Source organism: Bos mutus, chromosome 3 (assembly GCF_027580195.1).
Source record: "Bos mutus isolate GX-2022 chromosome 3, NWIPB_WYAK_1.1, whole genome shotgun sequence".
Classification (NCBI taxonomy): domain Eukaryota; kingdom Metazoa; phylum Chordata; class Mammalia; order Artiodactyla; family Bovidae; genus Bos; species Bos mutus.
Window position 1 is genome coordinate 8,651,685 of NC_091619.1, and position 19,760 is coordinate 8,671,444.

At 40.1% G+C, this 19,760-nt stretch overlaps 1 protein-coding gene across 4 annotated transcripts in view; it reads left to right on the forward strand.

The window, feature by feature from the left end:
• Window positions 1–19,760, forward strand: part of PBX1 (PBX homeobox 1) — a 334,443-nt gene that overhangs the window by 240,294 nt on the left and 74,389 nt on the right. For all 4 annotated transcript variants that reach the window (XM_070366689.1, XM_070366688.1, XM_070366692.1 and 1 more), the window contains 3 exons: window positions 980–1,170; window positions 8,433–8,568; window positions 13,643–13,802. In XM_070366689.1, the coding sequence (XP_070222790.1) occupies window positions 980–1,170; window positions 8,433–8,568; window positions 13,643–13,802 (487 nt within the window). The remainder of the gene's footprint in view (window positions 1–979; window positions 1,171–8,432; window positions 8,569–13,642; window positions 13,803–19,760) is intronic.

Below are 19,760 nucleotides of genomic sequence, written 5' to 3' on the forward strand. Positions count from 1 at the left end.
CTTCAGAGCATCAGCTTGCCTTTCTTGCTAACAAATTTTCCACAGTTTTCCAACACTGCTGCGAGTTAAGTGTGAGTAGATATTTTACTGAATGTTCCTTAAGAAAACTAGACTACAATGATAAGTAAGAGTAACTAAAAGAAAGGGCAGTGGTGTTCCAAGGAGCAAGTTCAGAGTCTGGGAAAGAACAGACCCCCTGGCCTGCCTGGTTCAGGGAGTCTTCAGGCTGCTTTTTGCTGGGGGCCTTCATCTCTTGGGCACAGTTTTCCCAACTGTAAAATAAGGAGGTGGGAAAAATGATCTCCAGTTTCACTTCCAGAGCTGATAGTATATTGGTCTGTAACCTTAGAGTTTTCTCTCTGCAGAGGTATTTCCTAAATCCTCTAAATCATGTTTTGAATTTGTTTCTATACAGATTCCCTTTGTGTTATAGACATAGAGGATTTTCAGAAGACCAGCATAGGAAGGAGTTCTTATGTTACAAGCAGAAGTAGATTAATGAGAATCTCACAGAAAAGTCATCAGAGCTTTTAACTCGGTGATTCCATTCTTTGGACTCTTTATGCCAAATTGAATATTTGGAAGCTTTAGCATAACAGAAATAAGGCAAAGCAAAAAGTTCATGCTGTATTTGACTTCAGACTCTCTTTAGCTGTTAACATGGGAGTGAAGGGTTGTGAAGTTTTATACTAATATACATGTTCTCATCTTTCATAATAGTAAAATCAAGAAAAAAATTGATTTTGAAAAACTATTGTAAATTTTCTTCTCCCCTTTAAAAAAATCCACATAGTGATGAAAATTATAATCAAATGGGCTGAAAGGGGTTTCTGGGTTTGTTTGTTTTATTTATTTATTTTTGGACAAAATGCCACAAGCTAGCCCAATTTTCTTTACTTGTACATGTCTCTAGAAAGACCTGCTCAGCCTCACAGCCAGGACCCTTACCACGCCCCGTGTCTGTCCTCCTCCGTTCCAGGCATGTAACGAGTTCACCACCCATGTGATGAACCTCCTGCGAGAACAAAGCCGGACCAGGCCTATTTCCCCAAAGGAGATCGAGCGGATGGTCAGTATCATCCACCGCAAGTTCAGCTCCATCCAGATGCAGCTCAAGCAGAGCACGTGTGAGGCCGTCATGATCCTGCGTTCCCGGTTCCTGGATGCGAGGTGAGTCCCCAGGAGAGGCCTGTCCTTTGGGAGAACCACTGATTCAGGGTTAGAATCCAAGCTGGCCCTCTCCAGAGGCTCCGTTGTCAAGGCTCTGTTCAAGGCTGAGCCAAGTAGTAGCCTGAGAAAGGTCAGGGAAAGGAAGGCTGCAAGGGTGGATAGCCATGGGTTTTATACAGCTCCAGGAAAATGTGGGAATGGGATATTTTTTATGGCCACCACTGCTACTTACTCTGCATGAGAAACAGGATGATTTAGCTACAGGGACAGAAGAAGCAGGACTTTTTGTTTTCATACCATTAGTGGCCTCTTTCACAGGAATAGGTTGTAACTATAAGCCCATAGAAGGCTAGCCAGATATTGCAATGACATCTTTTCTTCAAGAAAGATGGTTCCAGGTGAGAGCTGGGAATCTCTGCCACACTTTATGTTGGCACAGAGGGTACCTAGTTAGCTTCAACAAATATTTATAACTAGATTATCATGTGTCATATCTGGGCTGAGTTTTAGGGGCACAAAAATGAAGAAGACATGGTCCCTTGGGCGTGGAGGGCCAAGGGACTGGTCTCATATGAGCCAGATTTTCAATCAAGATTTAAAATTTTCTGACACTAACGTGTGACCTAAGTTGTGAGTTCAAAGAATCCAGTTGAAACCATGGATAGAAAAGTCCTTTAGGACAAAAACTAAAACTATAGAACAGACAGTCTTTGTCCCACTACTCTCTACACTGGTGGATTTGTGAAAATCCTTTTGATTTCTTTGGCTTCTGTTATCCAGCCTGTAAGATAGTGCTAGTCATGTCTTTCATCTACTCTAGAAAGTGGTGTTGATAATTGATCTAATACATGAGTTTTCAGTGTATAGATATCCTTTGTGATCCACAGCTCACCTTAAATTTGTCATTTTCTATAAATGCAGATTTCATCATTCATTGTTTCAATTCCTGAATATAACCCCGATATATGATTTTTATTATAAAAACACTAGCTATGTCATGGTCATATACCATTTAATGATCTGTAGTTGAGCTCCTTCTCAATCAGACATACACATTCTCTGCTTTTTCATTTTTTTTCCACCTTAGAAATCATAGACTATTCAGCTCCATTACCTATACTTTTCTCTGTCTTCACCACTGTGGTCTTTACAGTTCACAAACCTCTTTAGAGCTCCCTGGCACCTCCTAAACTCCCTTTCATTCATTGTGTTTTGGGTCATGTGGAATATGAAATAGGAATGTCAGCCAGCCAACTGTATCTCTGGCCTAATAGAAATACATAAAGTCAAGAGAAAGTACGGATGAAGAGAGCTTTTCCCAGCAGAGCACAGTGCTGAGCGAAGGAAGGCCCAGGCCTGCTGAAGCAGGACACCCCTGCCCCAGGCATCTCCCTTGCCCTGTCCTGCTGCCAGCCTGGCTTCTTTGCAGCAGGCTGCTCCCCGCGGTATGAAGTGTGAGTGACTGGCGGCCTGTGTCTGGGTCTTCCTTTCCCCTGCGTTGTGGTCGCCACCACTCTGCCCCCGTGGTAACTCCCCTCGTTAAAATGCTGGTGTTGGCATTTGTGTTGGCAGATATTGGAAAAAAATAAAAAAGTTGGGCCCAGACTGGGTTCTTTTCAAGAAAGAAGAAATCAGAAAGGAGGAGCAGAATCAATTTCTCATAGGACTTCTTCTTTCAGTAACTCAGCTGTGCCCAGTTGAAGGTCAGACTCCAAAAGGCATGAAACCAGGCAAGCTTTGTACACAGTTCCTTTCCCTCCCATCAGCTTTTGCCTAGATTGTTCTAGTTGGCACCAGAAGGACAGTAATCATAAGAGAGGATCTTTTTCCTGCTTTGGTTGCAACCTTTGAATCATTGCCTCTGAGCTAAGGTTCAAAACTAAAACAATTAATCAGTTGTCATTGTTATTAGCATTTACTTTGAGAGTGTATTTAGTATCACTGAAAGAATATGACCCCAAATGCCAACACAAGGATGAGCAAATGGTTTTTCCATCTCAAAAATGAATGTTTGCCTGGACCTCGTGATCAAAGTAGTTAATATCATTGCTTCTAGTGCTATCTATTATTGGGAAAGCTAGTTAAACACACTTTAGTAAGAAAGACACACTCACTGTTGATATTTACATGCTGCTCTAATCCATGCATCTGATGGGCAGGGCTTCATTAAGAAAAGATTTCATGGAAGACAAATGAAATACAAGGGAGACTTGATTTAGTAACAGGATTAGTCATACCCATTAATATAATGGGTATGCAGAATTGAATGTTACAGCTTTGTTGTGTAACATTCCTTGTATTTTCTGCTCTTGAAGAACAGATTACCACAAATTTAGCAGCTTAGACCAACACAAAGTTACCTCATAGTTTCTGTTGTTCAGGAACAGCAGGTTAACCTGGATCCTCTGCCCTCGTCTCACAAAGCTGTAAGCCGGGGCTCAGCTGAGGCCATGCTCACAGCTGAGGCTCATTCCCGTGGGAGCAGAATTCAGTTCCTTGTGATAATAGGACTGATGTCGCCAGCTCATAGAACCCACCCTTCCCATTGACAGGGCTTACAGCTTGGCTGCTTCCTTTCTTCCTGGATAATGTCACCATTTTAAGGCTTTAACCTAATCTCCCATTTCATTAACACAAAGTCACCTGATTAGTAACTTAATCATAGGAATGATATCCTATCATTTCCACTGTCCCCACAACACCCACATTCAAGGCAGGGGGAGTGCTCCAGAGTGGAATCTTACAGATCTTCTTAGGAGTCTGCCTTCCATACTCCCCAGCTGAGCATTTGGCCAGGTTTTGTCCACTTGAGTCATATCCTTCTTTTCTTCCTTATGTTGATTTCACTGTGCCAGGAAAGTTTAACTTAAAAATTCTACTCATTCATTCAGTCAACTTTTATTATTGCATGTTTTATATCGAGCATAGTGCTGTGATAAGTCTTTGAGATGGAACTTGTAAACCTTCTTAATGCTTTTCAAGCAATACAATAATTTTAACTTTGTTTTGTAAAAAATAACATCTTGCTGGAGAAAGCAGCAAGCACATGGTTGGAAATATACCTCTGCACTCCACCGTTCCAGTTAAGGTTATAGAAAATTATTTAAAAAGAGGATTGCAAGAAAGGAAAGGGCATCCAATATGGTCTGGCTGCACTGCCACTACATTTAAATTTATTTACTTTTATAACTGAGTTTTTACTCTTCCAAATGCTGTATTAGCCTCTGGAATAACAAAAATGAAAAGAATACACATAAATGTGGGTCCCGCCTTCAAGAACTCATAATCTCCTGGGACAGGTGCTCTTATAACTGATCATAAACTGCACATGATCACAGGAAGTACAAGTACCAAATTCACCCAAAGGGGAGAGAGCCTGGAGAACTGGGGAGAGGCAGACAGTGCTGAGTCTCAGAGGACTATGACGTTTACCAAATAGAAGGAATCACAGAAGCAAAGTAAACAACGTAATTCAACTTCGACAGGCATTACTGACTGGGGTGCTTACTATGTGTTGGGCACCAGGGTTTCAAATACATGTGAAACACGGCTCCTCCCCTTGAGGATTTGCTGTTTAGTTGGGAAGACACATGTAAACTTGTGGCAAATGCTGTGGGAGAGAAATACACAGAGTGGTATGGAAAGGCACGGGAGCATGAACGCCGTGTGTGTCTTTGGGGAATAGAGGAGCATATGATGAAGCCAGATGAAATTAGGAAGAGCATGTGTAGGATGGTGGGAAACGAGACACTGGGGATGGGCTTGATCCACTGAAAGACCTTAACTGTGCCAGCAAAGATTGCGGATTGTCCTGTGAAGCAGCAGAAACTCTGAGCTGTTTAAGGAAGGAAAGGTGAAAGTTCTCCAATTACACCGCTTGGGTTCAGATTCTTACTATAACCCTGACTACATGTGTGATCCGGGATAAATGGCTTATCCTTCCTAAGACTCAGTTTTTGTGTCTCCAAAATGGGAATAATTCTATACACAGGAATAAATAAGATAACATATTTACAATATAGTGTCTAGAGCATAGTATTCACACCATTATTCAGCTGTAATATAATAAGGATCACTATGGTATATTATTATTGATATCATTATTATTATTTTTATGATCAGATCCATGGTTTAGAGGAATTCCTGTGGTCATTTTCTTAAGGATTAGCTGAGGCTTTTGCTTCTCAAACTGGGGAAATACAGAATAAGTACAAAATACCTTCCCAATTTTACTCGAATATTTGGAGAGAAATATGTTCAGATAAACATTGGTATATGATGGAATAAGATTAAAGAAGGAGGTGCTGAAGACATTTCGGGCACCCCATGGCTGAGAGTCCAGGCTCTCCTCCCAGGAGAGCTATTTGGGCACGATTTCAGCCTACAGTTTTACTGTTTAGTCTGTGGCTTCTTGATTTTTAATCTATATTAATTAAAATATAAGTAAACAAAATTGAAAAATTTAGCTCTCCAGTTTTACACATCTTATTTCAGCCACTCAATAGCAGCTGCTGGCTACTCCAATAGGGGAACAGAGAACATTTATTTTCCTCATTGTAGGAAGTGCTGTTGGACAACTTTAGTAAGACCATTATACAATAGACCATAGTTCCTCTAAACCCATTTCAAAAAAAGCAGTGACACTGAGGATGGAACAGAAGGGATAGATTTGAAAAATAGAACTGGTAAGACTTGCTCTGGGGCCAATCATCCAGTGAAGGGAAGAGAGTGAGGAGAATTGAGAATCATTCCCAGGTTCTGCTGTGTGTTAGGTACGCAAATAGTTAAGGAACGAACAAACAATTGAATGGATGAGCAAATTAGCAAATATAATGAACTTTGTATGTATGGTGATACTATTATATAATGTGGGAAAAAATGAAAATGAAGTTGATTTGAGTGAAATGTGATACTTGTCATAGAAACAGTTTGTTGGAAGTGTCTGGAATATGCAGTTGCAAATGGACGCAGTGGTAAATGGGGTATTGGCTCTTAGGAGAGGCATTTGGGCAGAGATGACACATTTGATGGTCTGTGGTGCCTCCACTCCTCATTCTTGAATCACTGTGATTCCAAAGCTTCCATTCCTAAAATTTCATCAACTTCCACATTTCCTACACTTACCTGGATACCCAACAATCAAAGCTTTTGGTTGGCTTGAAATAACAAGTGTTAACTCACCAAGCTGAAAACCCCTCCAGCCAGAGCAAAGAAACCAGGCATCTTAGTTCAAATAACCTTATTGTCAGAAGTATATTATTTTCCCTGGGTTTCTTGAAATTCTGTAAACTCCTAATTCTGGGGTTTCAAAGGCCCTGGATTGAGACAGGCCTTGCAGAAGATGATCAGTGCGGCCATCAGAGTAGATGCGACCCCCTAAAGGAAGGTTGCACGTCCCCAGGAGGAGTCAGGAACAGCTGTCTGTACAATCCCAGCACCCCAACTCATTCCAGAGAGGCTTCCTGTGAGTTCAATTGGAAGACTCCCAAGAAATACACTGTAACGCTAATGCAAACAACTCCCAATTAGAGGAGCCTTCAGGGGCCACTTCCCCAGGCCTAAAACAACTGTTTTCTTGAGGCCAAGAGAAAGCCAGAGGTTATCTGAAGACTAGCCTGGAGACTGGGTTAGCCGCTTGGCTACCTTCCTCAAATTCCCATCATGCAAGAGCTTTTAATACATATCTCCTTTTTAGTTGGGCCTTTTACTCTAATCTGCCCAATTTCTGATGCTGGGTGACCCAGAAACTCAGCATGATTTGGGAGAGTGACTTGGGCTTGGCATAGTCTGGACAGATGTGGTTAATACCTATGGACAGATGGTGTTCATCCGGTAAAATCAGGCACTTTATTGTGTTAATTAATCCAAGTGGGACCCTGAAAATACAATATTAGCTGAATTTTCTGTCTAGCAAGGCGATCAGTGCTTTCCGTTGGCTTAAATTGGAAAACTTGATATCCTGGCATAACCAGGGATGTTCTGGAAATTTTTTTTTTCCCATAAGGAAAAGGTTTTGATAAAAGCAAAAAGGCAAAAGTGCTCATGGAGCTAATTTAAAGATAGAGGCCCTGCCCCCTCGAGGAGGGCAGCAGACATCTGCAAGGAGTCCAGCATCCCTAAGCAAACCCCAGCTCTCCCCAAGCCTTAGCTGGGAAGAGGCCATAAAGTGATTCTCACTTTAAATTAGTTCAATTAGCACTTTTTTTTTAAGGCATAAAAATGCTTTTATTCAAAGAGTGGTTTTCTTCCTTTTAGCAACCTGTATATTAAAAAAGATTTCTCTGGGCTTGTGTTTCACCATTTAGCAGCTGTTCCTGCTTAAGAAGTACTGTTTCTCTCCTTTTAAGGAAGGTCAAGCAGTCAGGGGGTTAATTTCCATCCGTTCCTGCCCCTCTTCCCCAAGCCTTTTAAACATGTCGCATGCACTTACAATGGGGATAGAATAGAGAGAAAATGATAACTTATTTTTAACTTATGGCTGCAGAGTCTCTGTGTAATTGCCAGGAGGCAATTTGTATATAAAAAGAGGCTGGGTTTTGTACTCAGGCAGACTTGAAATAATATTTTAGCTCTGTAACGTACTAGACGAGCAACTTTTAAACTCAGCTCTTCATTGGTAAATGGGAATAACCGTAGCTACCTCACTAGTTTTGAAAAATGAATAATTTGTATTAATGGCTCTGAAGGATCAGATCTGAGGCCTGGGGCCTGGTAGGAAGAATCCCCAGGAAGTCCTAGCATTTGTCATGTATTAGGCACTGGTGGGCTGCTATCTGTGGGGTCACACAGAGTCGGACACGACTGAAGCGACTTAGCAGCAGCAGGCACTGTGCTGAGTCCTGTCTATATATTGATATGACCTCATTTCTCCCTTCCTCTCACCGCACGAGGTTGGTTTGACTCTTTTGACTGTCGTTTGAGGAAGCTAAGGTCTGGAGAGGCATTCCAAATCACCCAGCCGGTGTTCATTTTGTCTAGGGCTCAAAACCAAGACGGTGGATTTTGAAACTTAGTGGTGCTCACCACTCTGTATAAATACATGTGACTGTTCTGCTCAGGGTCCCCACAGTGAGCATGATGAGGTATACAACAAACACCTTAAGAAATGCTTTCACCATCCGGCCCCTTAGAACACATCTCTCATTCACTCAAAAACATGTCTTCTCCCAAATGTAGATCCTCTCCTCTCCCTTTTTATATGTGTTTGTTGTGAACTTCTTTTTTTGTCCATTGTCATTGTGATTTCCTTGCTCTTTATGAAGGCGGAAGAGACGAAATTTCAACAAGCAAGCGACGGAAATCCTGAATGAATATTTCTATTCCCATCTCAGCAACCCTTACCCCAGTGAGGAAGCCAAAGAGGAGCTAGCCAAGAAGTGCGGCATCACAGTGTCCCAGGTAAGACACCCCAGAGGACTCAGCCCAAAGCCTGGCCATAGTGGTATTGCCTGGCAGGGTCTTGGGAGCCTGGCCTTCCTGAACTTTCAAAGCCTTAAAATGGCAAGGTCAGCTCATGGTGTGTATAAGAAAGTCTCCAGGGAAGTAACCTGGAAAAGCCAGCAGAAGTAGAAGACTCAGTGGAGTGCAGTTAAAACAGGGCTGGAGCTCCCCGCTCTGTGCACTCCCTTTCTTCAGATAGATGAGCATTTCTGCATTGACTTGGAGAGCTACCAGCACTTCTCATGTCATTTTCTCAAACAGGGTCAATTCCTTGGCCCATTTTTTTTTTTTTTTTTTTTGCCCAACTCAGGAACTTTTTAAGAGTCAGTGAATGGAACTTTTAAATGAAAAGGACTCACATGTCCTCTCTGGATATCCTCACTCTGTAGCTGATGGAGTGTAGGAATTTTAACATGTCACTGATTGCACTGGAATGAAGGCACAAAATGTCACTGAGTGTCCCCTTTCCCCCAAGAGCAATAACCATAAGAGGTGCCTGTTGATGTGGAAAGATACATGACGTAAAATTTTTATGGACCTGGAGTCTTCAGCATTAATATGAAGTAGAAAAGGAGGCAAGTTTTATATGTATCTACTTTTTTTTTTTTTTTGGCTACACCACGTGGCTTGAGGAATCTTAGTTCCCCGAGCAGAGATTGAACCTGGCCCCTCGACAGTAAAAGTGCTAAGTTCTAACCACTGAACCAGGGAATTCCCATCTACATTTTGTCTACTCAGAGAATCCATCCATACTTCTTATTTGATCTGAACCTCAAATGCCACCACCAGTCTCAATTGAGACCAGTAGTGATAGTTCTGAAATCTCTCAGAGAAAGTTTTCCTCAGAATTATGTCACGTGCCAAAGAATTAGATGTGCTGCTGTTTACAAAAAGGGTGGGGGTGAGGGGGAACTGGAGAGAAGAGGCCTACTTTAGCAGGAAACTTCACTTAACATTTGCCAAAAGAAGTAGATGCTGTTTTGTGAGCATCTATACTTCTTGATGGAGAAGGCAGTGGCACCCCACTCCAGTACTCTTGCCTGGAAAATCCCATGGACGGAGGAGCCTGGTGGGCTGCAGTCCATGGGGTCACGAAGAGTCGGACACTTACTGAGCGACTTCAGTTTCACTTTTCATTTTCACGCATTGGAGAAGGAAATGGCAACCCACTCTAGTGTTCTTGCCTGGAGAATCCCAGGGACGGCGGAGCCTGGTGGGCTGCCATCTATGGGGTCGCACAAAGTCAGACACGACTGAAGCAACTTAGCAGCAGCAGCAGCATACTTCTTGAACTGAAGCCTGGCTTCCGCTGCTCCCCGCCAGTGCTGATTCCTTCAGCCTGTGTTTAGCTTAAGCAGAAGTGGGTCTAGTCAGAATAAAGAACTCCACACAGAGGGTCTGCAATGAAGAGGTTGCCAGCACACTGTGGGTGATTTTGCAGGAGTCTCAAAAACCTCCTTTCAGATAAGTTAGAAACGATTGCCTCATCCTTTTCAACTTGGACCTTCCTCAGGTTCTTGGACCCAGCTGAAGGTCGTTTCTAGTCTTGGCAACCCTAGGAAAGTGGAACATCAGTGGTCTAAATTCAGGTGGTCTGGTATTATCTTAAGTTTCTAACCATTCTTGTCCAAATCTAGACCCAGTGTCCACAAGAAAAGATAGCTGATGTTTTTTGATACTTGCTGCATTTTTGCAGAATAGTTCCAGGTATGAACCACATCACAAACAGTGAATTTCAGTCATGGGGTATTCTGCTATTAACGTTGAAAATCATTATATTGTTGGAATTCAAAATCTGGGACTTGGAATTCCAAATCCCTACTGAAATAGAATGAATTTTCCAGGATCTAGTCTGCATTGTATCTGAATAAAAAAAAATGGAATCTTGGTCTATTCCAACAACCTTTGCATCCTTCATTATGGAAATCCAGGGTGCAAATAGTTGTTCACGGAAGTGATTTATACATGTTTTGCATCACCTTTGTCCTTCCCCCATCCATCCCAAGGCCATATCATTCTACATTCCCCATTACATCACTTCTTCCCAATCATAACCAGACTGTTTTACCATTGCTGAACAAGTTTCAGTGGGAAACAGTATGGTATCATAGAAAGAACCTTTGCTAGGAGCATGTTGACCCATGCTGAGTCAACCATGGCATTTTAGGGAACTCGCTCTTTTAGGAACTCGCTCTTTTAGGGGTTTTTGTCGCCCCATCTATCAGTCATGGTTGGTTGGACCACATGATATACTAAATCTCTGTCCCTTGTTCTCAAATCTGGTAGATGGCTTTGACTATTATCTTGGGTTTTTTGTTTTGTTTGTTTCTTTGGGTTAATAATAACCCCTCCATCTTGAAATTCTCCTACTTTGGCTTCCTTGACATTGTTCTCTCTGGAGTTTCCTCCTTCCTCTTAGGGCACTCCTGCTCAGTCTTCTTAGAGGGTCTCCCATCTCTACATATCCTGAAAGTATTGTCCTTTCTTTAGCCCCATCTCATCATGTCCTAGCCCAGTAACTATATTCTGACATTTTTTTAATTCACTTACTAATTTGATTCTCAAATGAAAATATGTTCATACACAGAAACCTCCATATGTTTATATAGATATATGTGTATACACATATATAGATATAGATAGATATGGATATATCTGAATCACTGTGCTGCACACTTAGCCCTAACACAATATTGTAAATCAACTATACTTTATTGTTTTTTAATTTCTTGGGTCTCACCCCAGTCCTGAATAAGAATTCCTGTTGGGAAGGAGGGCCTTCCCCGGTGGCACAGTGGGAAAGAGTCCACCTGCCAACACAGGAGATGTGGGCTCGATCCTTGGGCTCGGAAGATCCCTTGGAGAAGGAAATGGCAACGCACTCCAGTATTCTTGCCTGGAAAACCTCGTGAACAGAGGAGCCTGGCGGGCTGCAGTCTGTGGGTCACAAAGAGTCAGACACGACCGAGCACACGCGTGTGAATGGGGAGTGGGAAGGAGAAGAGGAAGCTCGGACTCTGTCTTAATAAGCCGTCCAAGAGCCCCTGACTTTGAAACTTTGAAAAGCACTGTTCTACACGCTTAATTGGAGTGATGCCTTCCTTGCTCACAGCTGCAAATATACTTCTCTTAGAATATCCCCACGAGACTTCTCTACTAGAGCACCAAACTCATATATCTCACTTTCCACCGGACTTCACCGTGGCTCTAGCCATGCGGGATTGTTCAGAATGTGAATCAAGCCTCTCCCTGAGAATCTGCGATTCCTTCTGCATTAGTTGTCTCAGACTGTCAGTCATCTATATATCTCTAGGACCCAGCACATAGTAGACCCTTGTCAGTGACTCTTGAACAGTGAATCAATTATCGAAAGCACTGTTTCTATACATTGTTGAGGGCATATGATATCCCCCTAGTGGTTCGTGTAGGAAATGCCTGAATTGACCCAGCATCTTCCCTGTATATGAGGATCTGTTCTCCTGTAGAGGTAATCATCTAGGAATGGTCCGTTTTCCCCCCTTTTCCTTCTCACTTTCTCTCATGTAACTGACCACAAGCATTTCCTTTCCTCCTCAAAAGTCATTCCAAACTATCTTCATCTTTCCCACTTTCTTCCAGCTCATCCAGTTGCCTCCGAAAAAAAACTCTCCCTACCTCTCTTCCTTTCTGTTCCACTTAAAAGTAAAAACCCAACCATGATTATGATTGATTCCTATGAATAGTGAAAGTTACATCAAGAAAAACATATGAGTTTGAGAATGAAATTAGATAGGCAGCAGTCCTTAAATGGACTCAGAAGTGTCTTTCTCTCCTAGTTTGACCCTTACTGTAGGCACCAGCATTTACAATAAATAAACCTTTTTCTGAATTTATTTTCTCTTGTTTACTAATATTTCAGTGCTATGGTTTGATTTTTACAACAGAGGCTTGTCATTTCTGCTATAGCATAAGCATTTAGATCTATTAGGGGATAGCCCTATAAGATTTAAAATTTAGCTAATGCACTTAAAAAATAAGTGTAGTTTTGCAAGAGTTTTCTTTATCTGCCATTGTTGGGATAAATTAAGTTACATGTAAAGCTACGGTACATGTGTTACCAACTTTTCCTTTCCTCATCAAATTCATGGTTTGTTTTGTAATTGTATAAAATCATAACATTTTAGTTTGAAGTCACATCTGGAATATGGAGTATGAAACTCTTCCTAAAGCAGGAATCATGGGAATAAAACTTGAATTTCACTGTGTTTCCACTTGTCTCTGGCAGAGGTCTTGGTGTAAAGGGAACGGGTAAGAATCAAGCCAGGACAGCCACTATGAGCCATGTGAAGAAAATAAATTAACAAATGAAAGTAAATTAGGTTTATTTTGTGTTTTGGCATTAACATTTAAAGCCTGAAATGGAAAGGAATAATCAGTGCTATGCTTCAGATTTTCCTTATGTAGATAACACCAAGCTTTACACAAAATACTTAGTGAAATTTATTGGATTGAATTATATTGATCCTAAGGTCAGTAGTAGTACAGTGCAGCTAAGAACCTAGTCCATATTAAAGTTACTTAACTAATAAAAATGGGAAATTAATCCATCCATGAAAGCATCCATATGTTGATCTAGATTTATATGGATATTTAAAGGTCTGTGTATTTTGATTGCCTAGAGTCAGCTTTAGCATAGGTAAGTAACAGGCATTTCTCCTGAAATGCCAAGTTTTTTTAGTCATATATTTACGAGGTAAGCAGATTTAAAATGCTTGCCCTAAAGTAAAATGGTCCTAGTTAAATGAGCAGCTCCTCCATAGAAAAATCTTTGTCACAATGGTTTTCTTAGATTGTGTTATATTAAGCAAGAGAATCTCATTTTATATAATTGTTCCTCTGCAAGCACTTTCTTCAGGTCTTATCATTGATATTGAGAAATCAGAGCTAGGATAAGACCAGTGAAGCCCATGTCTTCAACTCTCTCATAAGCTCTTCTGTGATGCTTATGCAGGAGGAAATGGTAAATTTCTCACCTTCTCTTAAATCTCTCTAGGTATCAAACTGGTTTGGAAATAAACGAATCCGGTACAAGAAGAACATAGGTAAATTTCAAGAGGAAGCCAATATTTATGCTGCCAAAACAGCTGTCACTGCTACCAATGTGTCAGCCCATGGAAGCCAAGCTAACTCACCCTCAACTCCCAACTCAGCTGGTTAGTGTTCTCTTTGATTTGGGGGAATGGTTCTCCATCTTTATGTGTGCCTTCCCAACATTGGGATTTTCTTGTTTTGGATGGGTTGATTTATGTGTTTGATTGTCTTTTTTATCATTGATACTACTTTGGGTTTTTCTTTTTATTTTCAAAAGGCAATGTGTTTTGCTGTGTATAAGATGGACTTGGCTGAGGGTTTGCAGTCATGTGTCTATTTAAGTTGGACAGAGGTAAATTGATTGGTTTTGATGAGGAGACCTCTAAATTCTCCTTTCAGAGATTTTAATAAGTAAACTTGACTTAATACTTTGCGACAGTCTCTTGGGGTTCACACATTTAGTTTGTCTCATATATCTATTTTGCTGTTCCCATCACACAATGTCTGAGTCATTTACTACCATGAATTCTATGCAGGAGTATCCACTCTTCTTTAAACATCTCATTAGAATGTTCTGGTCTGCAGAGCCAACTATGATTATTGCTATCAATTGTTTATTGTTGTTCTTCTTTACTGTTTTATTGTGTTGGTTTTCTTTATATAAACTACAAAGAAAATTGCCAGTCATTAATTCAAATGATCCAGATTCCAGTTTTCCTATTATGGTATCTGTCATGTGCTATGCTCCTGATTTTATTTTAGTAAATGTGCATTGTATCACTAATTTCAGAGTTAAGGCTAACATAATATATTTTAGGAGTGTGCCAGTTCTTAAGTTCCACATGTGAAAAAAAAATCATCTATAATACCTAAAATATAACCTTGGTGTTTGTACTCTTGGTATTTGTGGAAGGTATCCATGTTGGTGCTTTTTTAAAGGGAAAACCAGAAATAGTTCTTATTATATAATTATGTATTAATAATATTAATAAAAAACAGATTATAATATTTCTCCCCATAGTGAATCAGATGCATTGATTTTGGCTATGGGGTGCACATTTAAGAAAATTGATGCCTTCAACTTTAAAAGGTCACAGATTTAAATGTGTTAGATCATAATATGATTTTTCAATCTAATTTCTAACATTTAGGGAGGTATGTGGTATCTTTGACCTCCCAGCTTGTTTGCCCACTAAAATAAGCTATCTTTCTGCCTTATGGTAGATTGTTATTGGAGACATGTAAGGCTCCACACACTAATGTTTTCTGTCAGCTTCTGGACACTTCTAATTTGTTATCATAAGGTTCTCCAAGTCACAGGGCTATACTGTCACAGACTTCTTTTGTTTAAATGGAATCATGCAAGAAGAATGGCCAGGGCTTTGTAAACATGGACATGGTAAAAGACAAGCAGAATTCAATCCAGTTTTACTTTACCCAGCACTCCAGATTAGGTAACCATAGGGAGCATATTTGCTCTTTGAGGTTTTGTGTGTGAGTGTGTATTTCCTTCTTTTCTCATCAAGGTTTTATTGACAAAGGATCAAGGCTAACAGGTTCAGTAACCAGAGAGTTTCCTTCTTTCCCATCTGGTCAATTATTAAGCATTTCAGACCCAACAGCACCAGTTGAATTGCACTGCTAGGCAGACATTTTCTGTCTTTGTGGAAGAAGTTTTATTCTGTCAACATTAGCAAAAACACACTCAACACTCTTGCAAAGGTTATCATAATGCAAAACAGATATCAAAATGACTTCTTCCTGTCCCTGATATATCTGCCTCGCAGATGGCTTAGCATGATTTATGACTAGTCCTTAGAAGGGCCCCATGGACTCCCTTCATTACTAAGTCCGTAACTTCTTTATTCTTTCCTAAAGCACTTAAAAAGAGAAAAGTAAGCATTTTAACCCCCTCGTCTGTGTTTAAGAATTATGTTGGCTCTCTTGGAATGTCAGTCTATGATTACAGTTTTCTGAGGAATTTTTCTGGTGGCTTAACCTTCATGTGACTATTCTGAGCACAAAGTAAATTATTATGGAAAATTTGAGCTAAGCTTTCCAGTGGTGCCTAAGTTGTTGGAAGTAATATGCAGAGAAATCCCTTTGTATTTTTCTAAAATAGGGACAAAAGAAAATACTATTGTATATGTGCAATAGCATGAATTTTAAAAGATAAATGTTTTAACAAGAAAAGTTATAAATGGGTTTTTCTATATTTTCTTTGCTCTTAACACAACCCAAATCTCTACTCAGATAAAGGGAGAACTTTCACCTTTTCACATAGTGTGTTGATAATGTTGTATACCAGCTCCTTGGTAATGATGTCAAAGAGTAAATGATAACTCATATAGCAAGTTTTACATAAGAGGGTAGTAAGTGAAAATATATTTCTTTTGAGTTTGAAGTCCAGAGTTCTGAAACCTGGAAACTTTTTATATCCTCAGTATCGAAGCAGGAGTTTTTCCCAGAAGCTTTACTAAATATAAATACTTATTTCTACTGCAAGATATTTTGCAAGTAAATCTTCTTCCTTATAGAGGCTTTTGTGTGGAGAGCAGTATTTCACCATCTTTATTTAGGCCACTTCTAAATATTCCTGATTGTTGTTATATGCCCAGCCTCCTATTTCCTTAGGCGTAATTCATAAAAGTCACACAGGGCTAAGTCCTGTGAGGAATTAGCAAGCATTTAGAGATACTTGGAATACTTCATATTTTATGCCAGCAGAGCTGGGCAAAATGGATGGAACAAGGATGAAGAATAGAAAGAAGACAAGAAAATTAATTGTTTTGAAAAGAAAAATGGGGACCAATTGAAGCACAAGTTATAACCCTGGATCCATAATTCTTCTGGAGTGAACTAAAGTGATGCCTTTTCAATTTCTTATTTTTGATGGAATGATGAAAGCAAGAGTTAATATCTCAGAAAAATAAGGCCCTTTTAGGAAGGCTAGATTATCTACTGGGAAGAGTTGGAGAACTTTTTAATATCCAAGAAGAAAGAAATTGGCTTGTGGGTTATAGATATTTTCTGTAGCATGGTATCAACATTGATATCTTATCAGAATCTTTGCTTAGCTCAGCAGTCCCTGCTTTTTTGAGGCTCAGAACCCATAGATTAAATTATTTTGCTTAGCTTTGTGTGTGTGTGTGTCAAGGAAAACAGGAGATTCAGCTGTGACAGCTCTTCCTCCAACACTATAGTGGCAAGCTCTAAACTCTTTGGTATATTCTTATTGTACTCCTGAAAGGAAGTTTGGTGTTCTGAGGGATTGGTGGAAGATTATCATATTAAAATCTCTGGACGCTGGCTTCCTAACAGGAGTTGATACATGCTACACATGGCTGGAGAGGAGGTGACACAGCCAGAGAAGTTTACTGACACTTGCACTAAATCTACAGATTCCTGCATGGTTTTGTTTTTTAAAACCAATTGAAAGAATTTATTCCATTGATGTTTTCTGCTGTGTTCCTTCTTCCCATGTTTCTACCCTTAATTTCTAAGTGGAAGATGAAAACATAGCCTCCTGGAATTGGAGCTCTGGACATGTACAACTACTAAAGGGATTTCATACTGGACTAAACATTCCCTCTTGTACTTTGCGCTGAGTAGAAAGTAACAATGATTGTTTGATTTTGAGAGGGGAAAATCATAGAAAATAGAGAAATGAGCATGATAGAGTTGAGCTTACATTGAGCAAACACGCTCTGTCTTCCAGCCTTCAAATAGTATGGGAGTCCAGTCTGATCAGACTGGCTATCTAATATGTGAGGCTTTGATGTCTAGACTGCAGAACTTAAAGCAATACTTGCCATTCGTCTGCTTCCTAAAAATGCTCTGAGTTATAATGAACTAATATTTTTAAATGCCTTGAGTTCCTTAGGAAGGAAAAGGAAATTCATTTTTGTTTTAGGTCATTGGTTCTCAGTTGGGGTAAACTTGACATTTTTGGCTGTCACAGTCATCAGGGGTAGGCGTTCCTGGCACCTGTTTGACCATCTTATAATACATAAGATATTCCTCTGCAACGAAGAATTATCGGATCGAAAATGTAAATAGTGCCAAGGTCAAGAAACTCTGCTCTGGGTTTAGATTTTATGATTATTATACTTTTTTTCTTTGGATTTTGAGGTTAGCTGAGTTTTTGTTTTTGTTTTCTGAAGAAATTTAATTCTGGAAACTCTTTAGAGTAAAAATAGTGTGTTCAGGAAATTGTCTTATGAAAATGGATGTTAACACATCTCCACGTTGTGTTTGAGTGAGCAAATGCATCAAAATCCATAGGTGATCTATTACTTCTCTGTTTAATTGAGTTCAAATTTAGTTTTGTATATGCCCCCAATGTCTAGATTACAATGTAAATGACCCACTTGCCTCCCTCCCCAAGCCAAATTCAGAACCATTTAAATGGTAAACATGTCTTAAACTGTGCTTCTAGTCTTTGCCATTACTTTATAGCCACCGGCAGGTAAGGGTTCAGACTGACATTCTCAGCAAGCCAGGTAATTCTGTGTTAGTTCTTTGAGAATTTCACAGCACCTCTGAGAGAGCCCACTTCCTATTCCAGGAGGTTATCCAATCTAGTATAAGTTCTTCCCAACTTCCAGTGCCAGATGAAGAATGTGTCTTCCCATCATTATTTAGATGTTTTGTGTGGACTTGTGTCTGCTTTATTGCAGTATTCATGGCACCTAGTCTCTTCCCTCAGTGCCATCACTGCCTCTAGATACTTATCAGAGAAGCAGAAACCATGGTGCTGTTGTACACGGATGTGCAGAGACAATGAAATGCTGAAACAGGATGTCCAAAAGCACAGGGACTCCTCCTGCAATTACTGCTCTGATTCAAATGCATTTGTACATGAAGTACATTGATATGCGCATATTTGTCTCTATGTACATTAGGCAGCCAGACATATTTACAATTTATCTATGCACATATATTTTTTTAAATCATCTGTGTCAATTGCAGTGTCTGTCTTGTAAATGGCACATTCCGTGCCTTCATGGTTCTATGGATGCCATGTTCCTTGGCATCAACATAGCCCTTTGGGGCTTTCTTCCGTTTCTCAGTCTGTGTGCTAATTTCCAATAAAGAGTCAACCAAGCATATAGAGTGTATGTTTATTACATGGTATTTGGTTGGGAGAGAAATAGAATACCTGAGCTTCAAACTGAATACTCTCAGGGGAAAAAATCTGATTCATATCAACAACTATAATTTGGGTTCTTAGAGCTGCTGGGTCCTGACTCTGATGACATCTACATGTGAGCATATGTTGTAATACTATAAAGCTATTAAATACTATTTAGATTATGTTGCTGTGGTTGAAAGAAAGATGTGAGAGGGATATAACTATAGATCATATATTATATATCTTAACATAAGAATGTGATCTGTGCTATGCACTACTTCACCTACATGTTAGGGAGGACTGTTTGTCAGATTTGCACCACATTAATGGAAGGAAAGTCCACACCAAAGCCTCCACCCACTGACTGGATGTAAACCATACCTGATCAGATCTTGTACTTATTTTGCCTAAGACCCCACTTTTCTAGTTCGTTTCAGATAAACTAAACCTAGAAATGTGTGCCACATGACATACACAGACATGTTGCAGAGCCATGAGAATGGCATAGTTCTTTGGATGGTGCTTGCCTTGTCCCCTACCCTTCAAAGCAGCTCCTTTTTCACAGGAGAAGGAAGTAAGAGTAGAGGATCTGTCCACATAGCAGAATATTAATACTGAGCTGGTTGCTTGCATATGGATTAACACCCCAAAGAACAAAGCAGGAAGGAGGTGTTTCTTAACTTGAGGTTTTCCCCAGGTAAATTGTCCTCAAGTAAATCATCTGGTCACTAAATGACTCTTGCCTTGGAAGGAGGAGGGTACCATGAAGAGTTAAGGAAAGTGGCAGAGTTTAGAAATCACTGCTAAATGGTCCTTCCATGGAACAAATAAACAAACAAAAAAACCCTCCTGTTCTGCTTAGCTGCAGCTCTTCATGTGAGGTGAGGCAGCTCTCTAGGACAGCACAGATCCCCATCTTGGGATAAAAGAAAGAGTCAGAGCTGGG